Genomic DNA, 27,989 nt, shown 5'->3' with positions numbered 1-27,989 from the left:
GAGAATAGGTCTATAGCAAAAAACTGTGGGAAGTAAGAAGACATTCCTATTCATCTGGTTACAGATTGTAAAAACTGTATGATCGAGAACGTAATTCTCTAGCCATTCCAGTTTCTGAGGTTCGTTGAAACTCAGGAACTGGAGGCTTAGCTGCAGACGATGTAGTGAATTGGTTAAAAGCATGTTGAAATAAATGAATATACCCATACATGAAATGAACTATCAATTCGATACATAAAACTTTATTGAAAAAAGCTTCTGTATGCAACCATTCATTCAAATTGACAAATTTATATATATTATACAAATTGACTTAATCTTAATCAATACAAAATGTACAAAAGTCGTATCATAATAACATTGACGATGCTCCTTATTTCTAGTCAGTGTTTATGGTGAACAAGTCAGAATCAACAATCGTCACACTTTGGTTAATTTCTTTCACTGCTCAAACCGTCTTCACGAAACACAGAGCACATTCAAAACACAGTTGTAGTCTAACATTGAGCAACAATATTGTGATGGCAAATCCTCGACTATTTCAAAAAAATTATGGATTCCTATAGTTAATGACTTAGATATTCTATTGAGCATTTGGGTTCGAAACATTCAGAAGATGGTGGAATTAACATTACTACTTCTAGCTTCTTTTTTTCTCCTTCCTCCAAAACTCCTTCGAAGCCAGTAATTCTTCACCATATCTGCTCCTTTCTCTCCTATCATGATGACAGGAGCATTGATGTTTCCATTCGTTATGGTTGGCATGATGGAAGCATCAATGACTCTCAGTCCAGGAACTCCATAAACCCTCAATTCGGGATCCACGACGGCCATTGGATCATCACGTGGTCCCATCTTAGCAGTACAAGAGTAATGGTAGATGGACAAGGTATATTGTCGTATCGCGCAGTTCCAATACTCGTCCGTGTGCATTGGAAGATGCTTACAATTTGGCAGAGGTGGATTATGAAGCCTTGCACCGAATTTCTTGAAGGTGTCGGTGTAGCCATACGCAATGGCGGCCTTAAGGCCTTCCCTGAGCACATCTACGTCATGTGGGTGGGTGAGGTAGTTGTGGTAGAGAAGTGGGTAGTCGAAAGGGTCCTTGGATCTGAGTTTGATCTCCCCGCGACTCTTTGGACGTAGCATCATGGGAAACACTGAGAAACTGTCTTTGTAGTTGACGGGTTCGTAGATTTCCTTGTAGAACTCGTCCGTTAGACCATGAGCCCGCGCCACCTGTTGGCCACCGTCTGCGTTCACTGAAGCGCTGGTCAACATGAACTCTATATCAGGCCAGTCGTCTGTTTGGTTTGCGTATTTGGTGGATATGAAACCAACTGCTTCCAGTCCTAAAGATAAAAAACGTATAGCATTAGTATTTCTGGCAAGTAATTGATGGTAAGAAATTCATCAGACGCGATCGTACCATGGTTCTAAACAACTGAATAAATTGAGACTTATTCATTTGAAGTATCAATCAATAACTTCCTCGGTTTGATGAGAAGGATTTTTGGAAAAAAAGTAAAGTGTGATATCGAGAAAATGAGAACCCAGTCAGTACAAATACAGGAAAATGTTATTTGAAACATTACTTGGTTCCTGACATATATAGTCACATAGTTTAGTTTATAGTTTGGTAATGGGGTTTCATTCTACTGAAACCTTGTCTATTGGGCCCCCCATCAGAGCTGTTCTCACAACTGCGACATATACAGCTTGCCCTCCACCTAAAAAGCTTCAGTCAACTCCAGTATCGGAGATTGCTTTAAGTCCTCATTCCTCCTATAATTTTCTCGTCCAAGATATCCTTTGGGCAAACTTGCAATGACGAGACTATCTGTAATGAAGTGAAGAAGAGTTTTCTCATCTACTCCACAGAATTCAAACCCGTCAGTTTCTGATAAGGCCATCATCTCATCATATGCTTCCTTAGGCGTCTTGTGAGGAGGCGTGACTCATTCTTACTGTGATGTATAGACTTCATTGATCTAACAGTTTCGAAATGATATTTGTACCGACAGTGCCCTGTCAGCAGTCCCACCATCACCCGAAGCTCAGCTCTTCACAGCTTTAGCAGTTTTCTGGTGTAGGTCGGTGAAATCATCACGAATTTGTTTGACCGAGTAAGTCCAGCAGTGTTTCTCCAGAGAGTTATTCTGTTGTTCAACTCCCATTGTTGGACCCCTTATATTGGTATTCTGCAAGCCCCCAGCAGGTGTTAACCTTGATGTTCTTTTCTTCAAGTTCATCGGCTTTCCCATTTCTTTCAACACCACAATGCCCTGCTACCCATAGTAGAGCGATACGACAATGCAAGTTTCAAGTTATTATATAAAATAGCAAATTCTAGTTAACCTAACCTAACCGAACCTAGCCTAACGTTCCCTTTCAGGGAACATTTCAACTTGAAGTGTTGAAAGCAGTTGATTTGAAGGCAGTGATTCCTCATATTTCGTCATATTTGGGATTTGAATATCGAAGACAAGTGTAGATAGATATGCCAGTCCTGAAAGATCTCAAAAATCTACCAGAAAGAAATGAGACACTCTGATTCCTTCTAGTAGTCTCTTCGTTGAGAATAGAAACGCTTCAAGAGTTTAGGAACAAATTTTTTACTACTGGTATATCTCTGCAAGAACAGTGTTAATTTGGCGTTGATGTAACAGGTTTTTTCTAGTATTACTTATATGGTATATCCAGAAAGAAGACAGTATACCGATAACAAAATTGGGTAGAATCAGTTTTTCTTTCTTGAATGTCATTCATTATAATTTGATCAATGCACACCTTGTATTCATTAGTTCTCAAAGGAGGTTCTACATTTATGAACCTACTCACCTATACTCGAAGTTAAGGGTCCATTCTCCTGTATCGCATATCTCAGAGCTGAATTAATATTAACCAGTCGATTCATAACGATCGCCACCTTTGGATCTATGAGGAAAGTCAATCCCCCAACGGCTATGTGATCCTGCAAATTCTGCCCAACGCCCGGAGCATCCCTGATGACCCTTATACCCTTCTCCTGCAAATGCTTCGCCGGACCGATACCGCTCAACATCAATATATGCGGCGAATTGATGGCACCCGCAGACAGAATGACTTCTTTCCTGGCCATGACCCTGTAGTACTTCCCGTTCTTGAAGAATTCGACACCGTAGGCTCTCTTGGACGCCGGATCTATGAGCACCCTGGTCACGTGCGACCACAAGGACACGTGGAAGTTTTTCCGCAGTCTGATCGGCCGGAGGAAAGCCTTGGAAGTTGAGCATCTTGCGTTCCTCCTCATCGTGAACTGGTAGAAGGCGAAACCTGTCTGTTTTTCGCCGTTGATGTCTCTGATATCGTAGCCCATCTCTTGGCCAGCTTCTATGAAGGCTGGTCCTAAGGGGGTGTTGTAAGGGGCATCTTGAACCGTTTGGTAACCTCCTAAAACCATTAGAAACAATTCAATCACATCTTGGTCCATTTGGATGAAGTGATTCAGTAGACTTTACCTGTTGCGTGGTACTTCGTATTTTTGGCTAGGTAGGGGTTACGTTGATCCTCGCTTTTCTTGAAGTAGGGCAGAACTTCTTCGTAAGACCACCCTGGATTGCCTTGTTCAACCCAATGGTCATAATCTCTTCTGTTTCCCCTCACGTATAACATGGTGTTTAGGACGCTCGAACCTCCTAGGATTTTACCTCTTGTCCAGCTGCATCTATTCTCTATCATTGCTTGACATGCTGTGGGTTGCGGTTCAGTCCTGAAAGACAAATATACACGTTTTTACTCATATTTCCCAAGAGTGTGTGCAGCATTATCTTGAAGACATATTCAGTTGTTGAATGGTAACGAAACTTCAACAGATTGTGGTTAAATCATGTTGGCATTGACCAAAAATGATTATTTAAAATGGTGGATGCTCGAACATGAATTAAATGGTGAATTCTCTGTCATCTTATATATTCTTATACACATACTTACTTATATCCCCAGTCGACTTTGCTCTTGTGCAGGTACAGACTAAGGATCGGGACATCTGTGATTTCATTCTCATGACCTCCAGCCTCGATCAGTAGGACATTCCAGTTAGGGTTTTCAGTCAGACGGTTTGTCACAACTGAACCTGCCGATCCTGCTCCTACAACGATGAAATCGTATGTGTGCAGCAGCTGTTTCGTATCAACTATCCTGTTCTCTGGATCGAACTGATCGTAGTGGAAATAAGCCAGGCTGGCGAATATGAAGGGCAAGAGGGGGAATATGGCTAGGGAAGCAGCTCCTATGCCTAGGATGCCTACGGCCGATTTGAAGGCTCCTGCTACAACGGGAAATGGTACGATGCCCATTTTTCTTTTTGAGGTATTTTTTTTTTGGTGACTAGATAAGTTATTGTTTGTTTGTAGTAATTTCAGTGAATAACATTCATCCCTGGAATGTGAGTGTATTATGAGTATTCTTTAAATAGATTAATGGTGATGATGGGACGTCGCATATCTTCTCGTATAAGACGTGAAGGGTAGTTTTCTCATACTTCATTTTGGAGTTCCTGAAAAAAAGAAAGGTTTCCTATTACTCCTATAGATATTATCTTTCGACTCTTTCGAGTACTAATACAGTATGATCCATGTAGAATATACTTGAAGTTCTAGAGAAGTAAAGATCCATTCAACCAAAGTATTTTCATAGTGGATCGACTTCCCGGGTAGCAAGCGTACGTCATAATGACGTACCTTAAAGGTCATGTCAGAAGTCATATAGAACTCAAAGTTGACGCCTAGATGACGGTCAAATGTCAGCGTCATTATGACGTCAGTGTATGACGTTATTTTGACATCTTATGGAAGGATTAACGCCTTAGAGGAAGGCAATGAATATAATAAGAATTAATATAATTCAGATGCATACCACCCGCCGATACGAATTCGACATGAGTTACGATCTGAATGAGCTAGCCAATATCTCGACAGAGCTACATAGTTTCTTCTCCGATTATTGACGAATTGACGGACCCTTATTCAAAACTGGCACGCGCTACTGAGTACTATGCAGTAACGTCATGTGCAGACGTCTTTATATCGTTCATAGTACGTCATTTTTGCGTCGATGACGTTAACCGTCAGGAAATCACCAACTGAGTACGTCATCTAGACTTACGCTTGCTGCTTGGGTTATAAAAAAAATTCATGAAATGAGTGGAAAACTCTCACTTATAACTAAACAGGTATTTGATAGGATTATAATTGTACATGGTGTTTATGAGAAGGTTGTCAATTTCTAAAAATCAATGAAGATAAGAAACCTCAATGAATTGTTTCACATTTCTCATGTTGATTCTATTCGTAGAAATAATCTGGAACGTATTTTACACTCAAATTGAATAGCTTTTGAGTGTTTCAAGTAAATCGGAAAAGTTCAGTTTTTTTATGGCTTCAATTTATGTTTTCTGATTAACTTTTTGCAAACATTTAAATTAAGAAAATAACTTTTTCTTTGCGATGTGAGAAACCAATAAGGAAAGAGAAGACTTAAACATTACAGCACATTTTGCAATTCTTATGTAGTAACAATTATAAAATAATAATCTAAAATAACCTCCACAAAATGATGGTGGATTTCCGATTAACGAATTTCAAGAACTTGTTTCTACACCCAAATTTCCCATGTTACCTCCTCCTTTCACCGAAACCCAAATATTTCCACGGTTGTCTTGAATTTAAATTAGGGTATGGATGAACTATGGCGTCCCTGAACCTGTCGCTGAATACCAAAATACTTTCTCATTCGGTTTATTTGAATATTTGCACCTATATCTGGACAGTGAAAGTATGACTGGTTTTTTACGAGTGTTACGTTTTCTTTGTGAATCATCAACATTCAATTGGGTCCAGAAATAATTAAAAAAATTTCGATTGTGATTTGTATTGACACAGAACCTTGTTTTAGTGGAATTTTAATCGAAATGTTCGTGTAAAAGTTTCTTGTAGGCAATATATTATTACCTACAATACTCATGCAAGTGCATGTATTATTTTATTGCATCTCCTTATTTTCGAACATTTGAAACAACTAATTATTCGAGATAAACAGTATTGCAACTGTTATTATACCTCTCAAAATATGTAAAAGTTTGGGAGATTAAGACAACCACTTGCCATAGTAATTGGGTAACGCTGAAACTGTCCTCTATGAATTGGAATTGATCGATTTTGCCACAGAAAAAGAAGAATAATCTGTTCGGGCTTTATGGTGTATAAGGACAAAATTTTTTTGAAATAAAACTTTATTCCTTTTCCAATGGTGTTATCAAATTTCATTCAATGTTCAAGCTGAGGATGCAACGACCATTTTGATAAATTAAGGTCGAAAATAACAAAAAAATTCTGACAGCAAAAAATTTAATTTCTACTCGAGTGGAACAAAGCTGTGGGACAAATTTGGTAGCAACTCAGTTTTAGAATAAACGACTGTAAAGAATAATAAGTTGGGAAGTGAGTATAAGTTCTTGACTTACATTCTTGAGGGAGCAATGTGCCATATACACGTTCTGTTCGATAGTGTTATAATTGTGCTCCTTGCTGAATAGGAGGAAAATGAGTCTGCGAAATGAACGATCTATCCGAGGCCATCCAACAGGACCTTCAGGAATAACCCTAAAGCATCCCGACAAAAATTTCCTAATTTCACCAATATTCGTTTCTGCCGTAATAGTAATCACTTATATAAGAACCAATGGGTAGCTTATGTTGAGGAATTTCGTCTCTTTCTGTGGTAACCTGCACCAGAAGCCGACTTGGCTCGGAGAGCGGTTCACCATGAACCTGAACTACTTGGGCAAGTCGTACGGTCTCCGTATAAAAGTAAAATAATGGGCGATGTGGTGTAACTTGCTTTGTTTTGAATTGAATTTCGAATTCATGAAATACTTCGTTATGATAGGTATAGATACCGGTTATGTCGCAATAGTTACAATTATCGGACGAATGGTTATTCCGAGTTTTAAAAAATGTTGGTGCTGACGTGATACGTATCATGTTTGTCAGGTGTTAGGTACCCAAACAATCTCTGACCGAGATTCCTCTTGCAGATTCTAGCCTCTGAAGCGTTCTGTCAATGAAAAACCCGGTCATATCAAGCATTGTCAACACTTCTGAATCAAAGATTATAGAGAACTCTCTACTCTATAATCTTTGTTCTAAATGACTCATAAGAGATTGGGTCGCAAAATAATTGGGAAAATGGAATCTTTCGGTAGACAGGAATGCTCGATGTTGTTAATCAATATTGAACGAAATTGCTTCTTCCGTAACCATCAATTTTCAATTCGTGAAAATATTTAGATTACATAAAATACGACTTCGAACCTGCTTACATCAACTCAAATGAGTTTATTTTTCTAAGTTTGATAGGAGCCTGAACTCAGTGTAATTTTAGATTGATTTCAGTAGCCTCACAGTTGACAGAGAAAAAATTGACAGAAAAAAAATTCGCTAATAACTCCCAAACTGAGCGTCTTTTACCAAAACGGTTATGTCCGGAGTTAAAAAGAACCAAATTCACTACAATTCGTATACATCAACTTTTTGTAAACGTAATATCCATGGTGATATAGCCCAAGTGGACAAAAACGTTTTTCTTCTTTCCTACTGCCTCAAGATCAAGAACAGTAGACTTGTTAACTGTATTCCAATAAGAGTCCATCATAAAACAATCCAAAGTTGACCTTAGGAACTTATACAAATATAAACTTGCCCCATTTCTTATGTTTTCCTCAATAGAAGAAGGAATGCAGTAAATCGAAGCTCAATGACACATTTCTTCCCGTTTCTAATAAAGTAAGAAAAACTGTATTTCGATTAATATTAGGTTGAGAGAAAAAGGTTATACCCACAAAATTGTAGCAAATTCAATGGATTCAATGGTCTACAACAAAAAATGAACCCTTTATTTTGAAACTCTAAAAACAGTCCGACGATTTTGAGCAATTCAGGTTAAAAAACAGTAGCATGCAACTTACAAAACATTTATTGGTCCTGCTTTTCAGACATTCTAGCTATACATATGAAACTTTTATAGATTTCTGAAGACACCTCTTTGAGGACCCTTAAGGTATTATCCTCTTTGTACTTTCTTAACCTATTTAGATATACAGGATGTTTCAAAAAAAGAGGACCCCCGTCTCTAGGATAGGTAGAAGACTGAAAAATAATTGGGGTTTGCTCAGTTAAAAATAATGTCTTTGACTGGTTCGAATACTTCAACATTAGATTCTTGTGGTCAAGTAAAACACTTTTTTCTCTTACCATTTTTACCGAATCGGCTCGATTCAAAAGATACAAGCTGTTGAATTTTTATCGAATGAAATGAATTTCGTAATTTAGTTTTTCATTTAGTTGGTGAATCTTTTTCGAACACAAGATATCACCCGCGTCTTACAGTTTTCTCATATGACCATTACGTACCATAATAATACAAAAAATTCAAATAACCCAACTCTTGAAACTAAGTTGCAGGCTATCTAATGAATATTTGAACGTCTTGGAAAATGAAAGTATTCTTCATATTTTATAGTAAGAAAAATTGAGAAGTATCTGTGAAATTTGAAAAACTGGGTACTTTGGCCGAATACAACTCTGTTTAAAAGATCCTCAGCTGTGTATTGTCTAGTGTCACAGATTTAGCTAGTTATTCTGAAGAGTATTTTTTATTTCCAGGAGCGACACATCTCATTGTGAAAAATTAAAATGGCTTTATCTTGTTGTCAGAGCCGAATCGGAAAAATAATATCGGAAAAAGTGTTTTTTTTGACTTAAAGAACCTACTGTTACAATATTTATACGAATCAAAGACTCACCCTGTATATGAAGACTCAAGAAAAAACCCTTCAACTTCTATTATACAGTTTTCATAAATATTAGTATTATTTGAGGAAGAACTAAGTGATTATCAGTAAAAGAAATAGGTATTCAACATTCCTCCGAATTCAAGTGACTTCTTTCAGTGCACAAAAGTTTGTATAAAATACTTCCTGTTAATCAGATTTTTTCGCAAAAGATTTTATAGATGACATCGATGTGAATCAGATGATGTTTTCCAAAACAAATCGATTCTTATAATTTTTATTTCAAATTAACAGCAGACATTTTCAGTTGAAACACTGAATGAACATCTTGATCTCCTTACTGTCGTAAACTGCAGGCAGTTCTTTCAAGCATGTAATTATCCTATCTGTCTCTGAGTTTAGCTTTTCTCTATACCTCTTCTCCAAGACCCTTCCGTTTTCGTTTATGTAGTTTTCCTTGATTTCCACACATTTTATGTAGTAAAGCAGGGCGTCAGATAAACTCCTCACATCCGTGTAGTTGGCCTCTCTGACTTCCCTCAGGGAGACTTTTGTTTCCGACAAGCATTTCACGTGGAATTTTTTCTAGAGATGAAGTCAAAATCAAGATAAGCCTGAGATTTTTATGAACACAAGTAGACAACTTTGGTCACTTACTTCTAGCGTAGAAGACACGAAGGTAAGACAAAGCAAGAACAAAGCAAAACGGCAGAACATGGCTGTGCGAAAAATGGATTCGACTGATGTATTTATAAAAAACTCTCGTGATTTATGCGACATTTATAGGTGATGCCTGTTTGATCGGAAACGTTTAGCATGCTCAGAGGATGTAAATAAATAATTTGCCAATGATTGAAATATGTGTTATGTCATTGTGTCGATGTAAAAAGGGAACGCAGGCGAACTTGGCGTTAATTATAAAGCATGTCAAACTTAATTCTAGAGCGTTCAATGCCGGTATTCACCAAGTTTTGAGATTATAGTAATTGAACTCTGGCGGCAGATCTCTTTTTGTTACCGAATTATTCAAGCTGAACAACAATTTTTGTTCGACAGGAAGAAATCTAGAACTTTTTCGAATTCTGTTTCTGTCTGTTTTCTGGCTTCTCAAAAAAAAAATTAAATATTGCTTCTCATGTGCCTGCTCGAAAAAAAATTTTTTGAGAAGCAATTACCCCTTCATAATTTTTTCGAAATTATTCATTTTCGCCCTGAGGATCATCATTTTGTGAAAAGAAGAGTTATTGCTATAGAGGGTGCGTCCTTGACTCGTACAAATATTCAAACAGTAGATAAGTCGGGTCAAAGAGAACACTTTTTTTCTATACCTTTTTTTTCCGATTCGGCCCTGATAAAAAGATATAGCCATTTGAAGTTTTCAAAATGAGAGATGTTTTCGAGTGGTTCATCTCTCAATAAAAGTAATCTTAAATGGAAATGTGCTACATATTCTGAAAGAGCAACTCCTCTAGTAATAAATCTGAGAATTTTGTCCATCTCGGCGCAACCGTTCAGTCTTGACGAATTTTTAACTGAACCCATCTTATTCAGAAATTTTCGAAGGTAAGCTTTCGAGTCGTTTATCTCTCAATAAAATCAACCGTAGATGAAAATGTCATACATATTCTGAAAGAGCAACTCTTCTAGTAATTAATCTGAGAATTTTGTCCATCTCGGCGCAACCGTTCAGTCTTGACGAATTTTTAACTGAACCCATCTTTTTGGGAATCTTTCGAAGGTCAGCTTTCGAGTCGTTTATCTCTCAATAAAATTAACCGTAGATCAAAATGTGATACATATTCTGAAAGAGCAACTCTTCTAGTAATTAATCTGAGAATTTTGTCCATCTCGGCGCAACCGTTCAGTCTTGACGAATTTTTAACTGAACCCATCTTTTTGGGAATCTTTCGAAGGTCAGCTTTCGAGTCGTTTATCTCTCAATAAAATTAACCGTAGATGAAAATGTGATACATATTCTGAAAGAGCAACTCTTCTAGTAATTAATCTGAGAATTTTGTCCATCTCGGCGCAACCGTTCAGTCTTGACGAATTTTTAACTGAACCCATCTTTTTGGGAATCTTTCGAAGGTCAGCTTTCGAGTCGTTTATCTCTCAATAAAATTAACCGTAGATGAAAATGTGATACATATTCTGAAAGAGCAACTCTTCTAGTAATTAATCTGAGAATTTTGTCCATCTCGGCGCAACCGTTCAGTCTTGACGAATTTTTAACTGAACCCATCTTTTTGGGAATCTTTCGAAGGTCAGCTTTCGAGTCGTTTATCTCTCAATAAAATTAACCGTAGATGGAAATGCGGTACATATTCTGAATAAGCAACTTTTCTAGTAATTAATCTGAAAATTTCATACATCTGGGTGCAACCGTTCGATCTTGACGAATTTTTAACTGAACCCATCTTTTTCAGGATTTTTCGAAGGTCAGCTTTCGAGTCGTTTATCTCTCAATAAAAGTAACCGTAGATAGAAATGTGATGCATACTCTAAATGAGCAACTCTTCTAGTAATAAATCTGAGATTTTCATCTATCTAGGTTCAACCGTTCGGTTTTGACGAATTATTAGACAGCGTCCAACTCAGTTTCAAGAGTTGGGTTCTTTGAATTTTTGGTATTTTTATGTCAAGTAATGGTCATAATGAGAAAACTGGAAGACATGGGTGATATCTTGTGTTCGAAAAAGATTAATCTAATAAATGAAAAAATATAGTCCGAAATTCATTTCATTCCATAAAACCGTTTTTGAGATATATCTAAAAATAACATTTCTTTATAGTTCTTCAACCTAGCCTGTATCTTTTTAACCGAGACGATTCGAAAAAAATCGTAAAAGAAAAAAGTGTTTCTTCTGACCTCAAGAGTCAACTCTTAAAATATTTGTACGACTCAAAGACTCTACCTGTAGATCTCCTCAACATTGCAATAATACCCACTGAATAATTATTCAACATTCTCAATGAATACTCGAATACATTATTTGGCAACGAGTACCAGAATCTCACGACAACTAGATTTTCCTAAGACCCAATATACAACGTTACTTGAAAACGAATTGGGTAAATTCTGCAATAACGAACGCCACGAAAGTTCAGCACGTTATATAACGTAAATTGGTCAATATATCTCTTGACGAATACGTCCTAAAATTCTTCTCGACCTCGTTTTTCATTCGAGTTTTTTTACACATTGCTATTTATCGCCCATTGATTCAATCGGGTCGTCCATAAATAGCGATTTTACAAGGAAACTTTTATTCATGAGTGCTCATGGATGAGCGCTCTAGTACGTTTTATCGGATTGCGCAGAAATGATAACTCGCAAGATAAAGTTGGATCTCCTATGTTTGTTTTGATACGAATTGCTTCATGAACAAATTCATAAACAAAAAGCTAAATCTTCTTCTTCATCTTTTTCAGGAGTTACAGTTACAAATGACGCAAACTATTACACTTGACACCTATTTTTTTCATGTCAATTATACAAATTATGTAATAAACGTTTCTTTAATAATCAGCGGTTGGAAATCCCTGATAAATTTGTCGGGTGTGTAAATGTGGTCATTAAGTTATTGAATTCGGACATCCTTGTGCATATTTTACCATTAAATGGTATTTTGTAGTGTAAAGAAGAAAATAGTCAATTTCCATGATGAATAATTGCTTATACTTACAGCGGTAATGGATTCTTTTCTATCATCTATATTAGGAGATTAATACTACATAATCATCAATAATTGAGTTGTTGGATGCTTTATGATGCACTAGACTCAGTTGAGGAAGATCAAGATTCAATTAGTACCCTCTAATTTAGGTTACTATTTTTCAGACTCTATATAATCTGTAAATTATGAGAAATAACTGTTATTATTTCGCTTATGTGTTGAATCTATGAGGAAATATGAAAAAATTGAGTTTTGACGTTATGAATTCATCATCTTTGAAGCTGAGAGCTCTGTTCAGATTCAAAATTATCACTTTCCAATATCCAAAACCTTGTCACCAAAAAGTTTTTTGCAAGCTCGTTAATTCAATAGTTATATTTACACCTCAAGATCACTACTCTTCGTGAAAATTTTTTCAATTTAGGATTACGACATAGAAGTTCGTTTGTTATATTTACTAGTTCTCAATAGCAGTCTTGATCATAACTAAAGATAAACATTTTTTTATTCAGAATAATTAATGACTTCTAAAGTTTTTGTCGTCGAAATCAAAATTCATTGAAAAATAAGGAATCAAAATCTATCAATTTGACCAATCCCCTTCAATACATAAATGAAGAGTTGATAAGAAATCCCATGAACGACCAAATCATCCTCATGAATAGATCTAATCCACTTCTTGCACAAAAAGTTATGGTTGCCATTTAAAAACTAAACTACCCCTTCACTGCACTGGAAGAATTCATAACAAACTTTTTTTACAGAAAAGTAAATTCCAAGGATATGAATTTTGTGCATTATTTCCATTCACTCTCTAAATATAGACATACAATAAATGTTTACCTTCACAATGCGTTGATTTTGTTATGCATATTCAGTCGAAGAAATTGTTTCAAATATTTCACAAAATCATTTATCCAATTTTCGAAGATATATCGAAAAAAATTCATTCATTTAAATGTTATTTCTTATTTCAATTCTCGTACTGACCGTATACCGTCAATGGAGGGTTCCATGACTCAATGCTAATATCTAATGGTCAGTTTCATGAGCTTCCTTTAGTCGCATTAAAGATGACACTGAAGGAAGCTTCAAGCTTAAAGGGACTCCAAATTTGATTATAAAACTGACCGTAAGTCAAAAACAGTGCTCGATTTTATTTTTAAGTCAGGTTATATTTAATTGTCTGTTTCCACTTCATTTTCGATATACAGAGTGTTGAAATTTATTCCGAAAAATGAATGAACTAAGTCCAAAGTGTCATAAATTCTCTAGATGTTTTTTCTACAATAAAATTCGTGTCGAATTTTAAGCCTACTAGCCTTTGAGTTCATACAAAATTCTCCTTACTTTCGAGTTCAACCTCTTTATAGTAAAAAGAAGAGTGTTTCCCTTAATTCAATATATTCAATATCATCCTACTCAATAATGAGTAAAATGTGGTAAAACCTACCTCCAAACACTGAGATTTATCAGTTTTCCATAAATCAACACTCACGAAAACATTCCCAAAGAAATAAGCACTAGCCCAATTGTCTTTCAGCCCTTCGCGTCCAATCGCCCGAACGTAGACGCGTGCTCAGCATGTAAGTTAAAGCGCGAAGTCTCCAAAGTCCACGCCGTCTTTGGTGAAAGTAACCGGTGCACTGGTAAAGCCATCGAAAGAACGTGGTTGATAAAGGGGATACCTAAAATTGCCACTAACTATTTCTCAATTGGAGTGTATTGCCCAATAGATCAATGCCGAAGACCCATTAGCTTAAACGGACTTCACGAACGACATACGATCAAGGAACTAGCAGCTATGCAGGTCTTGCTGCATTTTTTTTTCGACGTTTTGGGAGGCTACACGATTAAAATTTCTTCATGTTGCAATGCGGTCTACAAGATGGGTTTATTTGATGAATGATATGATGCAGTGACGTCTTTTGCGTTGAAGACCAAAATACCAAATTTTCAGGAGCGTCGAAAAGAATTTCATCAGTTCTTTGTATGAAAACGACACTTCTTGAGATAAGTCTAATAAGATTCATTGAAGATCTTTGGGAATGTACGGGTGTTTTTTTGACAGAAGGTAGAACTCATCAAAATTTTACCAAAAAATGGTCCATATAAAATATTCAAGATGGCTGAGATACAACCCCTAGAAGTTCGCAAAATTTCATTGAATTTCAAGTACGGGACTGTGGAAGGTGACACCGGCATCGCAAAAACGAAACAAAACATAAACATATGGCTGGACAATGAATGCATGGTTCATTACCAAGTTCATCGAATTAGATGCAACAAATCACTATTGAGAGAATCATAATTATTGTATCGTGCAATTTAGGGTAAAAAAATGGCAGTTTCTTCAAAGTGCTTATGTTAGCTATGTAGAAGAAGTGCTATGATGTTTTCCCATTTCATTCCATTTTTACGACGATTATTGAAACGTTCGAACAAAAAGATTGTGATGCCAATTGTGAAGAAATTCGTGAATGATTTAGACGAATTTTATTGGTGAGATTTTGAAGTCTTATTATATTTTTTTTATTAGGTGATTTTTGGTGAAACACTTCATTTCAACCAGTGCTACCTTCTGTTGAAAAAAAAAAGCCTCACCTTCAAATATACCCTATATGTAAGTTATATTCAAGATCTTATAGTGCTCTCAATTCCGCGAGAGAAAAAAAAAGATGAGTTGATCATGAAACCGATTTCCTATAAATGGTTTCAACAGCTTGTACCTTAAAATGTACAGGGTTTTCCACGATGGGTTTTATTGACACTAAAGTTCAAGGTTTTTTCTCATAAAAAAAACACTGAATTAGGAAAAAAAAGAGACGAGGTGACATAAAGACGTCCTTTTAGAATGCCGTTTTTGAATAGAAATTCTTGAGGTATTACTTCCCCTTAATATCTCCGAAAGTATCAAGACTAGGGATAGGAAAGTGCTAAACAAAAATTCTTAGTCGTACCAAAAAGGTCATAAAAATTATTTTTGAATTCATGAAGACCTAAAAAAGAATACTAGAGGAATTTTCAAGAAAATGTACAAATTGTTAGAAAACACCATCTGATTCAAAATATGGACAAACTTGATCAATTTTACCGCTGAATTCAAAGATCGAGAAAATGCATTCCATCGGAATATTTGGACACGGACCTGTCTTTCAAAGGTGTTGATCCGGTATATCGACAAATGCAATGCATTTGTCACATTTATCGCCTTGCATAATATTCATTTCACTGTAAGATGAATTATTCTTCAATTATTGGAGTACTTACCTAGGCTTGAGACGATGAAGTAATTTTTCTAATGACATCTTAATTTTTATGGTTCATGATTATATCTTTCCCTTAGGTAATACCTCCCAAATTATGTCGATTCTCTTGAGTAATTCGGTATCGGCTAAATGATAAGATTAATTGTGTTAATTGTCAATGCCGACCCAGTTCTGGATAGATCGTTGATGATTTATGCACTTGCCAATTTGTCCAAATGGAATTCTAACAAGACAATAAGCTTCTTGTACTTTCGATTTTCAATTATTGAATGGCAATATTTCATGATATTGAGTAAAAACAATATTATTTTAGCAAGCCGTTTATAATTTATCCCCAAATTCGTTTTTTTTTTTATTTCTGAACTGATATAGGTAGTCTTATAAAATTTTGTTGCTATAGTGTATAATATGTGAAAGCATACCCTTCGAGGCAACAACTTATTTTTAGTCGTTTCATTCAGCGTTGTCTGATCAAACATAATTTTTGAGAACTAAGGTAAAACATGTTTTATTACAAAACACACAAAAACTATCTATTGCTCTATTGCTAACCTTCTGGATTTTTTCTAAATTTATACTATTCCGCCATAAATAGTCCTTTTAAGATTCGAATGCCTCTTAGACAACCTTAAAAATTATTAATAATTCATCTTTCTGCATCCAAATCGTAAAAAATTTCTTCTTGTTTCACTTCACCATGTACTCCTACTACGGTTGAAATATCATAATCTTGATTCATTCATGAAGATTATGCAATGAGAAATTGTGAAGAAGGATCCTCAATTTGAAGTGTTCTTTATGGGTAACATCGTATTTATTGAGTAACTTCAACTCTTCATACCCATATGATCGTTTGAAATAATAAAATATTTATTGCTTTCATCATCCTAGATGGTAAATTTGATCTGACCTACTAGAGGATGAGAACATCTTTTATGGGAATTTCGGGACTAAAATTTCGACACCATTCCAATTTAGCAGTATTTTTTCTTGTACATTTTTTTAATGCATCACCAATTCGTAATAACAATATTGGAGCTAGGAAATCTTGTAACCACAGGTTTCATTTCCATTTATGGTAATGATGATGTCATCAGATAGAGGAGATAGGTTTGCAATTGATGATGTAGAACAATATCAGCCAAATCTTCTTTGATCACGTATTCAGCGCCTTTTTCGAAAAAATTGAATGAATGTTCTTTTAAAATTGTTGAATTCACTATGAAGCATTGAAGCATCAGCAAACGAACCCTATATTTCAATTCATTGAAAAAAATTTTATGATCTTGCTAGACAACTGTATTGTTCGTTTGGGAGAAATTCTTGGGCATTGAAACTTTTCAGACAGAAGAACTACGGTTTTGCCATCTCGATAAACGTCTTCCACATCCAAATCTGTTCATTTTTCATGGTTCAGTATCGCAATCCATTCATTGGAACAGCCGCTCTAGCTACATTGAACAATATGGTCAAAAAATAAATTTTGTCCAAGAATGCACTGAACAATTAGGCGTTATGGATAAAGATTTTCATTGGAAATGCATTCCATGAGCTCCAAATGGTATTATTCTGCTTATCACATAAGCCTCCACTCTACACCCATTCGGTAAAGACATCTTGCTGATGATGTGCATACTTGAGTCTGTAGGAGTAGTGGACTATTCGTAATTTGGCTTCATACGCCTTGCAACAACGCCTTAAACAATTTGGATGCGTTTTTGTAAGGTATATCTACTTTCTACTATAGCAGCTCTGAAATATCCTACAATGAAACGTCTAGTGTGAAAGTTATATCGTTTTATTGACATTTTTTGATTTTTCATGTTTTAAGGGGAAGGAGAATTTTTCTGCTTACGCACTGTTAAAATTTCAAGATTTTTGAGTTGTCAACAGAAGGAGAAGATTATACGAATTTTATTCAACTGGACTCAAGTACAACATTGATGGCCGATTTCTTCTTCCTGTACATCGATAAATAATGAGGGTCCCATCGGTGTCGCAGGACATCCGCAAGTTTCTCACCGAAAAGAGCGTCAGAAGACATTCCATTAGAACGTCCGATGGTCGGTGAAATGCTGACGTCAGCTACTCGAAGACCGCGCACGTGTAACACCTTTTGTTCTTGATCTGTGACTGTGGAATTGTGACATCTGTGCCCCATCTTGGTCACACCGCCCAGCTTCCTCGTGGGCCTGCCAAGATTAACCATCAGACACCTGGAAAGGACATTCGCAAATTAATCAGAATCTTAACATTAGGTACATGAGCCTCTTAGCCTCTAGTAATTAATCATTTAGAGCGAGGGTCTGCAAGTAGGCATCCATGAATACTTTCCATTGGGAAAATGGGGTACCTACATATTTGTGGAAGATTGTTTGGTGACTAGCGAGTAATGAGAATTGTATTGGTTGTCAAATTAGTTATTATATTAATAAATGGCTGTGACTAGTTTCTCATAGTAACAGCCAATTTTGGGGGTTTTAGAGAGGTATTACATCATTGAGGGGTTCAGAGCTGAAGTGAACCAAGTCCATGCAGCCTAGTTTTGAGATGAATGGCTTAGTTGTTTATCACCAATTAATTCAAAAGTGACTTCTTTAGATTTTAAAAGGTTAGAATGTAAGAATATGCTTGCATAAGAATATAAATAAAAAAAAGTCACTTTTGAATTAATTGGTGATGAACAACTTCTTAGCCATTCATCTCAAAAGTAGGCTGCATGGACTTTGTTCACTTCAGCTCTGACCCCTCATAATCAGTTCATACCGGTTTGAATAGGTATCATACAAAAACCTTGTTTTCACTCTGGGTTGTTAGATTATGAGTTGACTAAAAAGCATTTGCAAGAGGTTTAAGTCTTGTTGTTTAAGGAAAACTGCAGCTTGAATGCATCTATGGCTCTTAGATGTTCATGCTTGCGACCCTCTCTGGACGGTCATAAAAACTTGGATAGCAAGTATTGGATGCATTAGTCGATGAAAATCAGAGTCTCTACAGGTTTCTGTACAATCGAAACCCATGGAAAGCAATCCAAAGCAAGATAATTGATGCCCATGCCGAATGGGTAAAGCACAGCCTCCTATGACGGCTGTGACTAAAGTCACATGGCAAGTTCTGGCGATGATGGTGGGATTCTGGATGCTCAAACAAGAATTAAAGGATCATCTGAAACATATGCATGGATTTAAAGATATTTTACACATTGAATTGCATAGAACGATTGGAGGCGACTCATTGATGAAGAATTCTGCTTACATTCAGCTGGCCATTTGTCCGTATCACTTTTAACTCCCGAAAAAAAAATGAATAGCAATTTTTCAGGATAGATTCAGATTCCGAATGCGCCGTTTGTTTTTGGAACAATCTCTCATCTCAACACAAATTACAAGAGGAAAATAATGTGATTCCTTCAAAGGAAAGCGAACAATTCATCGGGTGGATAGGCTGGAGTCTGAATAAATACTCATAAAATCTTGGAGGCCTAGGCTACCATTGGTTTCCACGGTTTCTCATTATCTGCTCCGTTTCAACTTCAATTTTTTTTTACTTCCCTTCAATTAACACGTCCAGTTAAATTACCAAAATGAACCCATTATCACACAAGATGTCTCACTCTATTACTATACTACATTCACTTTTATTTTAGCAGTCGGTTGGCCATGGAAATTTGACACATTTCACTCTGTATAGTACGAAAATTTGGGGTTATGACGCTTGTCAAAACATTTTTGGGTTTTAAATCAACGCTATGTTGCCCGTTCCACGTGAAAGTTTCTGTTATTACGTATTTTATCACAATGTCGAATCTCTTCGGAAAATATGTGACGAACTTAATTGAAGTTTATACAAACTGATTGAAGGCATACCAAATCCAGTTATTTGCATGGAAAATACAAGAGATCAGTATAATATCACAATATGCACTAGCTTGAGGAGGTGTTAATGTTCGTTATCTTCTTTGACTAAAGTTTGAATACGTTACATCAGTTGTAGTTTTCAAAAATATTAACCCGAAGATGAAATGCATATGATGCAGTGGTTGGGAATGGGTATCTCCCGAAGGAATTAACAGATAATTGCAAGAATGTTAAATTCTTCAACAAAAATCATCTTGCATCAGTATAAGTAAAAGGAATCAAAGGAAGTTTCGAGTCAAGATGAACTTCACCTTTGAACAAAAATTTCACATGAATAAACAATTAACAGGACAACTGGCGCGTATTTGTAGCTATTAATCTTAATACATTGATATAATAATAATAACTAGGTATTTATTGGTACCTTAAGTCATTTACAATGTATGGGACAAGTCAAATGAAAAATGGAAAAATCAATTTGCGGGAACTTATTCTACGATGACATTCATCGAAAATCCTGTAGTAAACTTTTCGCATTAATTCACTCAAACATAAAATTCTCAAAAGCCACCACTTTTTTGGGTCTCCCAATATAAGCAAATTCTTTGTCATCCTCATCATTCTTAATCTTTCTGATTGTGGAAATATTCAGCTGAAATATAAGTGGTTAAGATTCAGATGAAACATGATATAAATTCTCTTACATTGAATATCTTCGCTACCTACCTACATACTGACGTATTGTAGATTTTAGAATATCAGGGTATAACTATTTGAATGAGCGGACCTGAATTCTAAATAGCACTTCCTGAAATCCTGTCTCCTTTTTCATTCACTTTCGGCATTTTCGTAATAAAAATTGGTATTTGTTGTGGCAACGGCGTTATGACACTAACGACATTTCATGTGCGCCAACCTTACTCCGTTCTAGTTACAAAAACTTGACAAAATTATTTCGTAGCCAACCGACTGCTAAAATAAATGTGAATGCAGTATACTATACAAATTTGAACATTGGTGTCGGGACCAGGACTCCTTTTTCACAGTAAAAAAAATAGTCTTCTCTAAATCACTTCTATCAAGATATAATGACAACGAATCACATTTGCACTTTATGTTCTGCTTTTCTCTTCTCTTTATAATGTTCCGAATATTTCGAGTTCAGCATTTCACCAAGCTTATCGCCAAAAAGAGCATTTGTCGCCATCCTTCCAGCTCCGAGGTTCATGACGATACTCTGGTCGGCTATCCGCATACTCTCAACCCCCACAACTTTGAAATTAGGATCGACTATGGTGTCGTTCAAATCCGGTTTTCCCATTTTGCACGTACTCGAGCAAGTCCTCGGTGGACCACCCAAGTTGACGATCAAGCACCTGAAACGAAAAAAGTCACTAACATCCTCGCGTCTAGTTTTTGTCAACTTACGCCGATTCTACCAGTGAGATATCAACGAATCGTTCACTTTCACGTCAAGACCAAGACGAAAAATTGGAAATACCGGTGCCAAGTGTTCTCACCTGAAATAGTACTCGCTGCAGAACTTGAAATTTCTGCAATTCGGTATGTCGATGTTGAGGAACTTGGCCTTGTATCTCTGCATGGCCAAACTGTCCGTCAGGCTCACTATCATGGTAACGGCCGCGTACATGCTTCGGAAGTCTATTCCATTCTCGTCGGTGAGGAAGTTTGGTTTGATGACTGGCTGCGCTTGGTAGTAGGTTGAATTGATGTAGACCTCTCCACGGGAGACTGGGGAGATTAGGGTGGGGTAGAACAACATTATGTTGCGTACCTGGAAGAAGCAGGTATGCTCTAACTGAAGAAACAATGATTCTTCATAGAAAGAAACAATAGATTCTTCTCCTGTTGGAGAGGCTTTTGCATTGCATCATAGTAGATTTACAGCTACAATGAAATCTATAAGATGAGGCTATTCTTTGACAGAAGGTAGAAGCTATCAAAATAAGTCATTTCACCAAAAATTTTCCATATAAAATATTCAAGATGGCTAAGCTACATCCCCTAGAATTTCCACCCAATTCCATGAAATTTCAAGTACGGTACTGTGGGAGGTGACTCTGGCATCGAAAAAACGAAACAATACAAGAACATATGGCTGAACAATGAATGGTTCAGTACATCAGTGTCTATGTGATTAGTTGCATCGGCTAACTCAAAAAATTGTTGTATGGTGCTATTTAGGGTGAAAACAGTGTAGAAAATGAAGACAGTTCATTGAAAGTTCTATGTTGACAAAGTGCTATTACTGTTACCCTACTTCACCCCATTCTCACGACGATTTTGGAGGGTTCGAAGAAGAAGAAAATTGTTATGATCATTCGAAAAAAATTGTGAATAATTCAGATAGATTTCATTGGTCTTTGAGCGAATATTCTGCTTTTTTACGCTTGTTTCCAAAGTATTTTTCTGTCAGTTGGTATCGGAGCCATTTCATAAAATCTGTAATGTTAAATAATCATATGGTTGAGACCGTCATCATGAGATTTTCCCATTGCTTAGCGATTATGCAGATAACAAAAGATCTAGGGTCGTATCAGGATCATTTTTAATATTTTTTTGAACAAAGTTATTTTGTGAGTGCTAGAATACAGCATAATGGCTCTACAACCGACCATTTCTTAACCAACCATGGAATAAATCAAGGCTTCGTGTTCAATATTTTCGCCATAGCTGTCCGCCAGTAAGCCTTCAAACACATATCAGTCTGGAGAATGAAACTCTAGAACAGGCCGAGCAGTTCAAATACTTGGGAAGCTTCATAAATACTAGGGCTAACCTGGACACGGAAATACACAACCCTATCAAGTCTGCATCACGAGCATTCTGGAGGCTGAAGTACAGAGTGTTTCAAAATCACAACCTCAATCAAGACCAAGACAGCTGTTTACAAAGCAGTCGTCCTCCCAACGCTTCTTTACGGAAGCGAAAGCTGGACATATTAAACATCTTAAAAAACGCAACTGCATCATCTAAGTCAAATAATGCACATCAGATGGTTTCGAATGCAGAAGTCTTGCAACGCGCGAGTTGTACAACAATTGAGACTCAAATAACGAGGGCCACATTCTGAGATTCTGAGGATGCAAAACACAAGACTCCCCAAAATAGCTCCGTATGGCGAATTGACAGAGGGAGCCCGGAAACCAGGAGGCCGTTATAAGCGGTTTAAGGATACACTACATCAATCCCTAAAATCAGTCAATGCCAATCATAACTGGGAACAACTGGCGTTAGACAGGTCACAGTGGAGGTCAATGGTGCACAGTTATAATGGAGACTCGAGAAGAATACAGCGGTGGCCAGATCTGGTTGGTGACTATCCATGCCCGGAGTGTGGAAGGATCTGTAGGTCACGGTTGGGTCTCTTCAGTCACAGGAGGGCACACAGTAGCAATTAGCCCTAAGAAACTATAAGTCTGTTTTTTTGTAGATTAATTCCTGGTAACGGAATACAGCAATGAATGAATGAATAATTGAGATACCTCACCTTGTTATACTTCAGAACTGAAGCTATGACCGCTGGATGAAACCTCCTGTTTTTCAAAAACTGCTTAAGATAGAAGTCGTTTCTCTTGAAGTACGTGTGGAAGACAGCAATGTTGGGAGCGTCCCTCCTTCTCTGATTGGTGCTGATGTAGGCGACGAAATCGTTGATACCTGTGTTGGTGAAGAACCCGATCCTGTCCATAACGTAGTCCCACGTGTTCTGGTAGAATTCGTGGTAGTCGAAGAAGTCGTTCTGACAGTCGGGAGTGGAGCAGTTCAAGCACTGTCCGCAGCACTTGTCGATGGCGACGAAGATCGGTACCCTGAGGTGCACCTGGAGATTTTTTCCCACCTGTTGAAGCATTAATGTCTTTCATAATCATCGATGTCTTTACTAATGTCCCAAGCACAAACTCGCATCGAATCACCTAGGATTTCCCACAATTTTTAGGTACTTGTTAGCATTTTAGAGCTTGTTTTGTCCCATGGTCTTTCTCAACACAGACTCATCTGTAAGATGGAACCTACAACCTACTTGTTCTCAAGTTTTTCACGAATGTTTTCGTGAAATAATTGGTGATAGCACATTATATGGTAAATGGTGTAATAATGAATACGATTGGCCACCAACTGTCATTATTATATGTCCGCACTGTCTTGATCGACTTTGGTCATGAACTGTTTCAATACTGTATCTTAAATGTTTTACACTCTCTCCAGGCCACCTTATATTATGGTAGAACGCGATATTGTTAGAAAAGTAAACGTGGCAGAAATTTGGAAAAAATAAAATTTCGTCGATTTTTTTCTTGGAAAGCTTACTCTGGTCGTAAATACTCACGGGTAGGTCGGCAATGACTGGAATGTGATTGTTCTCCAAAATCTCCTTCGGACCAACACCGCTCATGTGGAGAAGTTTGACGTTGTTAATTGGTCCTGCGGTCAGGATAACCTCCTTACGCACGCGTACGAACTTCTTGAACTTTCCAATCATGATCTCAACTCCTGCAACCCTCTTGTCACCCGTGAACACAATTCTCGTAGCTGTCGTACCTAAAGCTACAACTCACAATATTAAAACCATCTGCCACTCAAGGTTTTCCACGTTACCCATATGAAAATTGGTCCTCTGCTTTATGGGGCCGAGAAAAACGCGGGCCATGTTCAACCTGATGCTTTTCCAGCTGGACACCAGCATGTCCCTATATCCTAGAGATTTTCCCCTGGTAAGTGGCTTATACCCTGCCGTCTTGTACATTTTCGAGAGTGGCAAGCGGAGGAAATGATCGCTTTTGAAATAGCTAAGGGTCAGGTTGCCCTTCGTGCCGACGTCAAAGGGTGTGGCTGTCTTCCCCACGTATTTCTCCAGGTTCGCGAAGTATTTGGATACCGTGCTTGATTTCCATTCGTCCAGGTCCCAACGGTCGTAGTCGAAAGCGCTGCCTGAAAAAAAAAACCGTATGAAAGGAATATTATAACATAGAAAACATAGAACTGGCACACCAGGAAAAGGCAAGACTTTCACTGATAAATTTCGCAGAAACGCAACGATAAAAAATTATCAATATCAGAAAAGTAACCCACTAATATCACGATCTGAATCGAACAAACCACCATTACTGAGGGTGCCGAACGAAAAACTGTCAGATCGAGGAATAGAAGGCCTCGTTGCTTTGTGTGGCTGGTGAAATTCTCTCGAAGATTATGGCTAATCGTCTAATTCCTGAATCCCAATGCGGCTTTCGACCCAATTTTTTCACTGCGACAGCTGCAAGAGAAGGCCTGTGAACAACAATCAAGGGCCTATATGGATTTAAGTAAGGCCTTGGACTCGATGAATCGGAGAGCGCTGTGGAAAATCATGGGACGCCTTGGAGTACCCGAAAGATTCTTAGCCGGCGTGTAAGAACCTTTACTGTTCAATATTTTCGCCATAGCTTACTCGATAATTACTGAAATGAGTATGCCTGTAAGAGGTGTTGAAATAAGATTCAGATTTGATGGAGGCCTATTTAACCAGAAGCGCCTCTGAGCAAAAACCCGTACAAAATTCATCACGGAACTTCAATATGAAGACGACTGCGCACTTATCGCTAGCAGCTCAGAAGATCTACAGATAGTGTTGAACACCTATAAACATATGTACGAAGTTTTAGGCCTTAGACTCAATATCGACAAAACCAAAATCCTGGTAAGTCCGCCAGAAAGCCTTCAAACAGATATCAGCCCCTGGAGGATGAAACTATAGAACAGGTCCAGCAGTTCAAATACTTGGGAAGCTTCATAAATACTAGGGCTAACCTAGACACGAAAATACAGAACCGTATCAATTCGGCATCACGGGCATTCTGGAAGCTAAATGTCCGAGTGTTTCAAAATCACAACCTCAATCTGAAGACCAAGACAGCTGTTTTCAAAGCAGTGGTCCTTCCAACGCTTCTTTACGGAAGCGAAAGCTTGATGCCCTACAGGCGACATGTTAAACAGCTTGAACAAACGCAACAACGCCATCTAAGACAAATAATACACATCAGAAGGTTTCACAAAATTTCAAATGCAGAAGTCTTGCAGAGTACGAATTGTATAACAATTGAGGCTCAAGTAACGAGGGCCCGACTCAGATGGAGCGGCCACATTCTGAGGAAACAAGACTCCCCAAAAGAGCTCTGTATGGCGAATTCACAGAGGGAGCCCGGAAACCAGGAGGCCAGTATAAGCGTTTTAAGGATATACTACATCAATCCCTAAAATCAGTTAATGCCAATCATAACTGGGAACAACTAGCGTTAGACAGGTCACAATGGAGGTCAATGGTACACAGTTATAATGGAGACTCGAGAAGGAGACAGCGGCGGCCAGATCTGGTTGGTGACTATCCATACTCGGAGTGTGGAAGGATCTGTAGGTAACGGTTGGGTCTCTTCAGTCACAGGAAAGCACAGAGTCGCAATTAGCCCTAAGAAGTTATTATAAGTCTCTCCGCAACGTTTTTTTTTTGTCTTTTTGTAGATTTATTCTCGGTAACGGGATGAAGCAATGAATGAATGACCTACTGGTATTATTTACATCATGTGGTATATCTGAAAGTCTTAAAAACGTATTGAGCTATGAAAGACTGCTTCATGATCCATTTTGTTGCAAATACTGAACCACAAATTCGGAAAGATTGATACTCACCCCTATGATAATGCATATTATTGATGGTCGTAGTACCACCCAACACTTTGCCCCTCGACAGAATGCATCTGCTATCTACGAATCCCTTACATGCGTAATTCTCTTTCGTCGTCAGGAAGCTCCAGTCTTCCTCTGAGTTTTCCAGAGTGGAGAAGAGGAACGGCACGTCAGAGGTGGCCGAAGGGTAACCGCCAGCTTCCAAAAGCAAAATATTGAAATCCGCTGACTCCGATAGGCGATTTGTCAGTATGCAACCCGAAGTGCTGGCTCCTATTATGACGAAATCGTACGTTGGACTGGCGGGGAGCTGAGGGAGGAAAGTTTCATGAGGTTGAAGTTCATTGGAAACAATTTCTGAAAGGGAAGAAGCCACGAAGCGCCTTTCCTTGTTGGTGAGCCTCAAATGGTTCTTCATCTTTCAAGGTCTACTGAGATTTTATGCATTTAAGAAAAGTGGGAATATCTTGTAGATCTTCATGTTCAGAGCCAAGCCACCAAATATTCTCTTCCTTCCTGTGTAGCCCATTATTTCTTCGCATGAAGTTGGAGAGACGCAGTTGAGGTGACATGCTTACAGAAACTCAGTAAAGTTGCTACAAGTTAACATAACGTTTCCAGTAATTTTATCAATGTTTCTGGACCTACAGCACAAGGCCAGTTAGAGCATCGAACTCAGTTGTTCCCTATTTAGGGCCAGGAGTTTTTCTTGACCTCTGGCTTGAAGGACTCCAAATGATTAGTTTCAATTTCCTTAGAGATCATGTCTAATGAGTACCTTCTCCATTTAGAGGAAAAATTTCCTTTATTTTCTTCGAAACAAGCAACAAAAGCTTTGAGGACGTGCTCAAGTATTCTCGAACTAAAGGACAATAAGAATATATTTCTTAAGGTTTCCGACAAACTGCCTCAAATACTATTTGCCATGGAAACAGATATTTCTATAAGATCCAATTCCTATAGATTCAAGAATGGTACCATAGACATGAATTTCAGTTTTACCTGGCATTCAATGTGTTTCTCCCACACAAGTCTCTCTGGCATACAGAAGACAGCAAGCAACTCTGCTTGGACAATGAAACAGTCCTTTCTCGGCGTTTTGGTGGTTAACTTTTTTTCCAACATATTCATATATTGGGAGATGTTTTACAGGTTGGACTTCATAATACCTGAGTAAAGGAGATGCCTGAATCTGATGACAATATTCTTACCTTCAAGAGAGTTTGCGCATAGTCCTTAGGGTACATATCCTGATCTCCGAACTGAACAACGTTCTGATAAATGGCAGTGATCAGCATGATGACAGCTTGACCAAGAGCCCCCTTGACAGGGTCCAGAACGTGAAGGTAGGAGAGGTCCATGATTGAAACAATTCATCGAACAAGAAGACACAATAATTTTTAGCAGTAGCGAGTCCCCTAATCACTCAAGAATTTATTTTAAAATGACGGATCTCGACTTTTGTCATTGCCGGCTTAGTGACTTTTCGACTCTGAGCATGTCAAGTGTATTTCAATCGCGTTCGACTTCGATCTCTGAGTATTCCCTTTTCTGTTCGGGTCGAGACGGAGCATGTTCTCCGATCACGCTCGCACTTCCCCGAGTTTGCTGATAGAGAACGATGGGGATCTGTCAAGTGTGAAGTTGTGACTGCCGTCAGTGACAAAAACTA

The 27,989-nt window shown here is 37.6% G+C and overlaps 4 protein-coding genes across 5 annotated transcripts in view; 1 reads left to right on the top strand and 3 right to left on the bottom strand.

Annotated features, from left to right (window-relative positions):
* The window catches only part of LOC123320672 (flotillin-2), a 248,107-nt gene that overhangs the window by 151,485 nt on the left and 68,633 nt on the right, over positions 1 to 27,989 (top strand). The gene's annotated exons all lie outside the window — the stretch shown is intronic.
* LOC123320657 (glucose dehydrogenase [FAD, quinone]) lies at positions 317 to 4,357 on the bottom strand. The gene is made up of 4 exons (XM_044908032.1): positions 3,973 to 4,357; positions 3,501 to 3,751; positions 2,842 to 3,432; positions 317 to 1,352 (listed from the first exon to the last, which is right to left on the bottom strand). The coding sequence occupies exons 1-4, from the start codon at positions 4,335 to 4,337 to the stop codon at positions 610 to 612; spliced, it is 1,950 nt and encodes a 649-aa protein (XP_044763967.1). The 5' UTR covers positions 4,338 to 4,357; the 3' UTR covers positions 317 to 609.
* On the bottom strand, positions 9,094 to 9,594 carry LOC123320676. The gene is made up of 2 exons (XM_044908060.1): positions 9,488 to 9,594; positions 9,094 to 9,415 (listed from the first exon to the last, which is right to left on the bottom strand). Exons 1-2 carry the CDS (start codon positions 9,545 to 9,547, stop codon positions 9,134 to 9,136), a joined length of 342 nt encoding a protein of 113 aa, XP_044763995.1. The 5' UTR covers positions 9,548 to 9,594; the 3' UTR covers positions 9,094 to 9,133.
* LOC123320658 (glucose dehydrogenase [FAD, quinone]-like) lies at positions 17,676 to 27,782 on the bottom strand. Of its 2 annotated transcripts, none has more exons than XM_044908033.1 (7): positions 27,529 to 27,782; positions 26,321 to 26,627; positions 24,254 to 24,586; positions 23,985 to 24,202; positions 23,145 to 23,495; positions 21,154 to 21,428; positions 17,676 to 17,992 (listed from the first exon to the last, which is right to left on the bottom strand). In XM_044908033.1, exons 1-7 carry the CDS (start codon positions 27,676 to 27,678, stop codon positions 17,695 to 17,697), a joined length of 1,932 nt encoding a protein of 643 aa, XP_044763968.1. In that variant the 5' UTR covers positions 27,679 to 27,782; the 3' UTR covers positions 17,676 to 17,694. The 2 variants fall into 2 exon arrangements, with proteins under 2 accessions (XP_044763968.1, XP_044763969.1); XM_044908034.1 differs by lacking the exon at positions 17,676 to 17,992 and adding an exon at positions 20,703 to 21,009.

Source organism: Coccinella septempunctata, chromosome 9 (genome assembly GCF_907165205.1).
Source record: "Coccinella septempunctata chromosome 9, icCocSept1.1, whole genome shotgun sequence".
Classification (NCBI taxonomy): domain Eukaryota; kingdom Metazoa; phylum Arthropoda; class Insecta; order Coleoptera; family Coccinellidae; genus Coccinella; species Coccinella septempunctata.
This window is presented reverse-complemented; position numbering and strand designations above follow the sequence as displayed.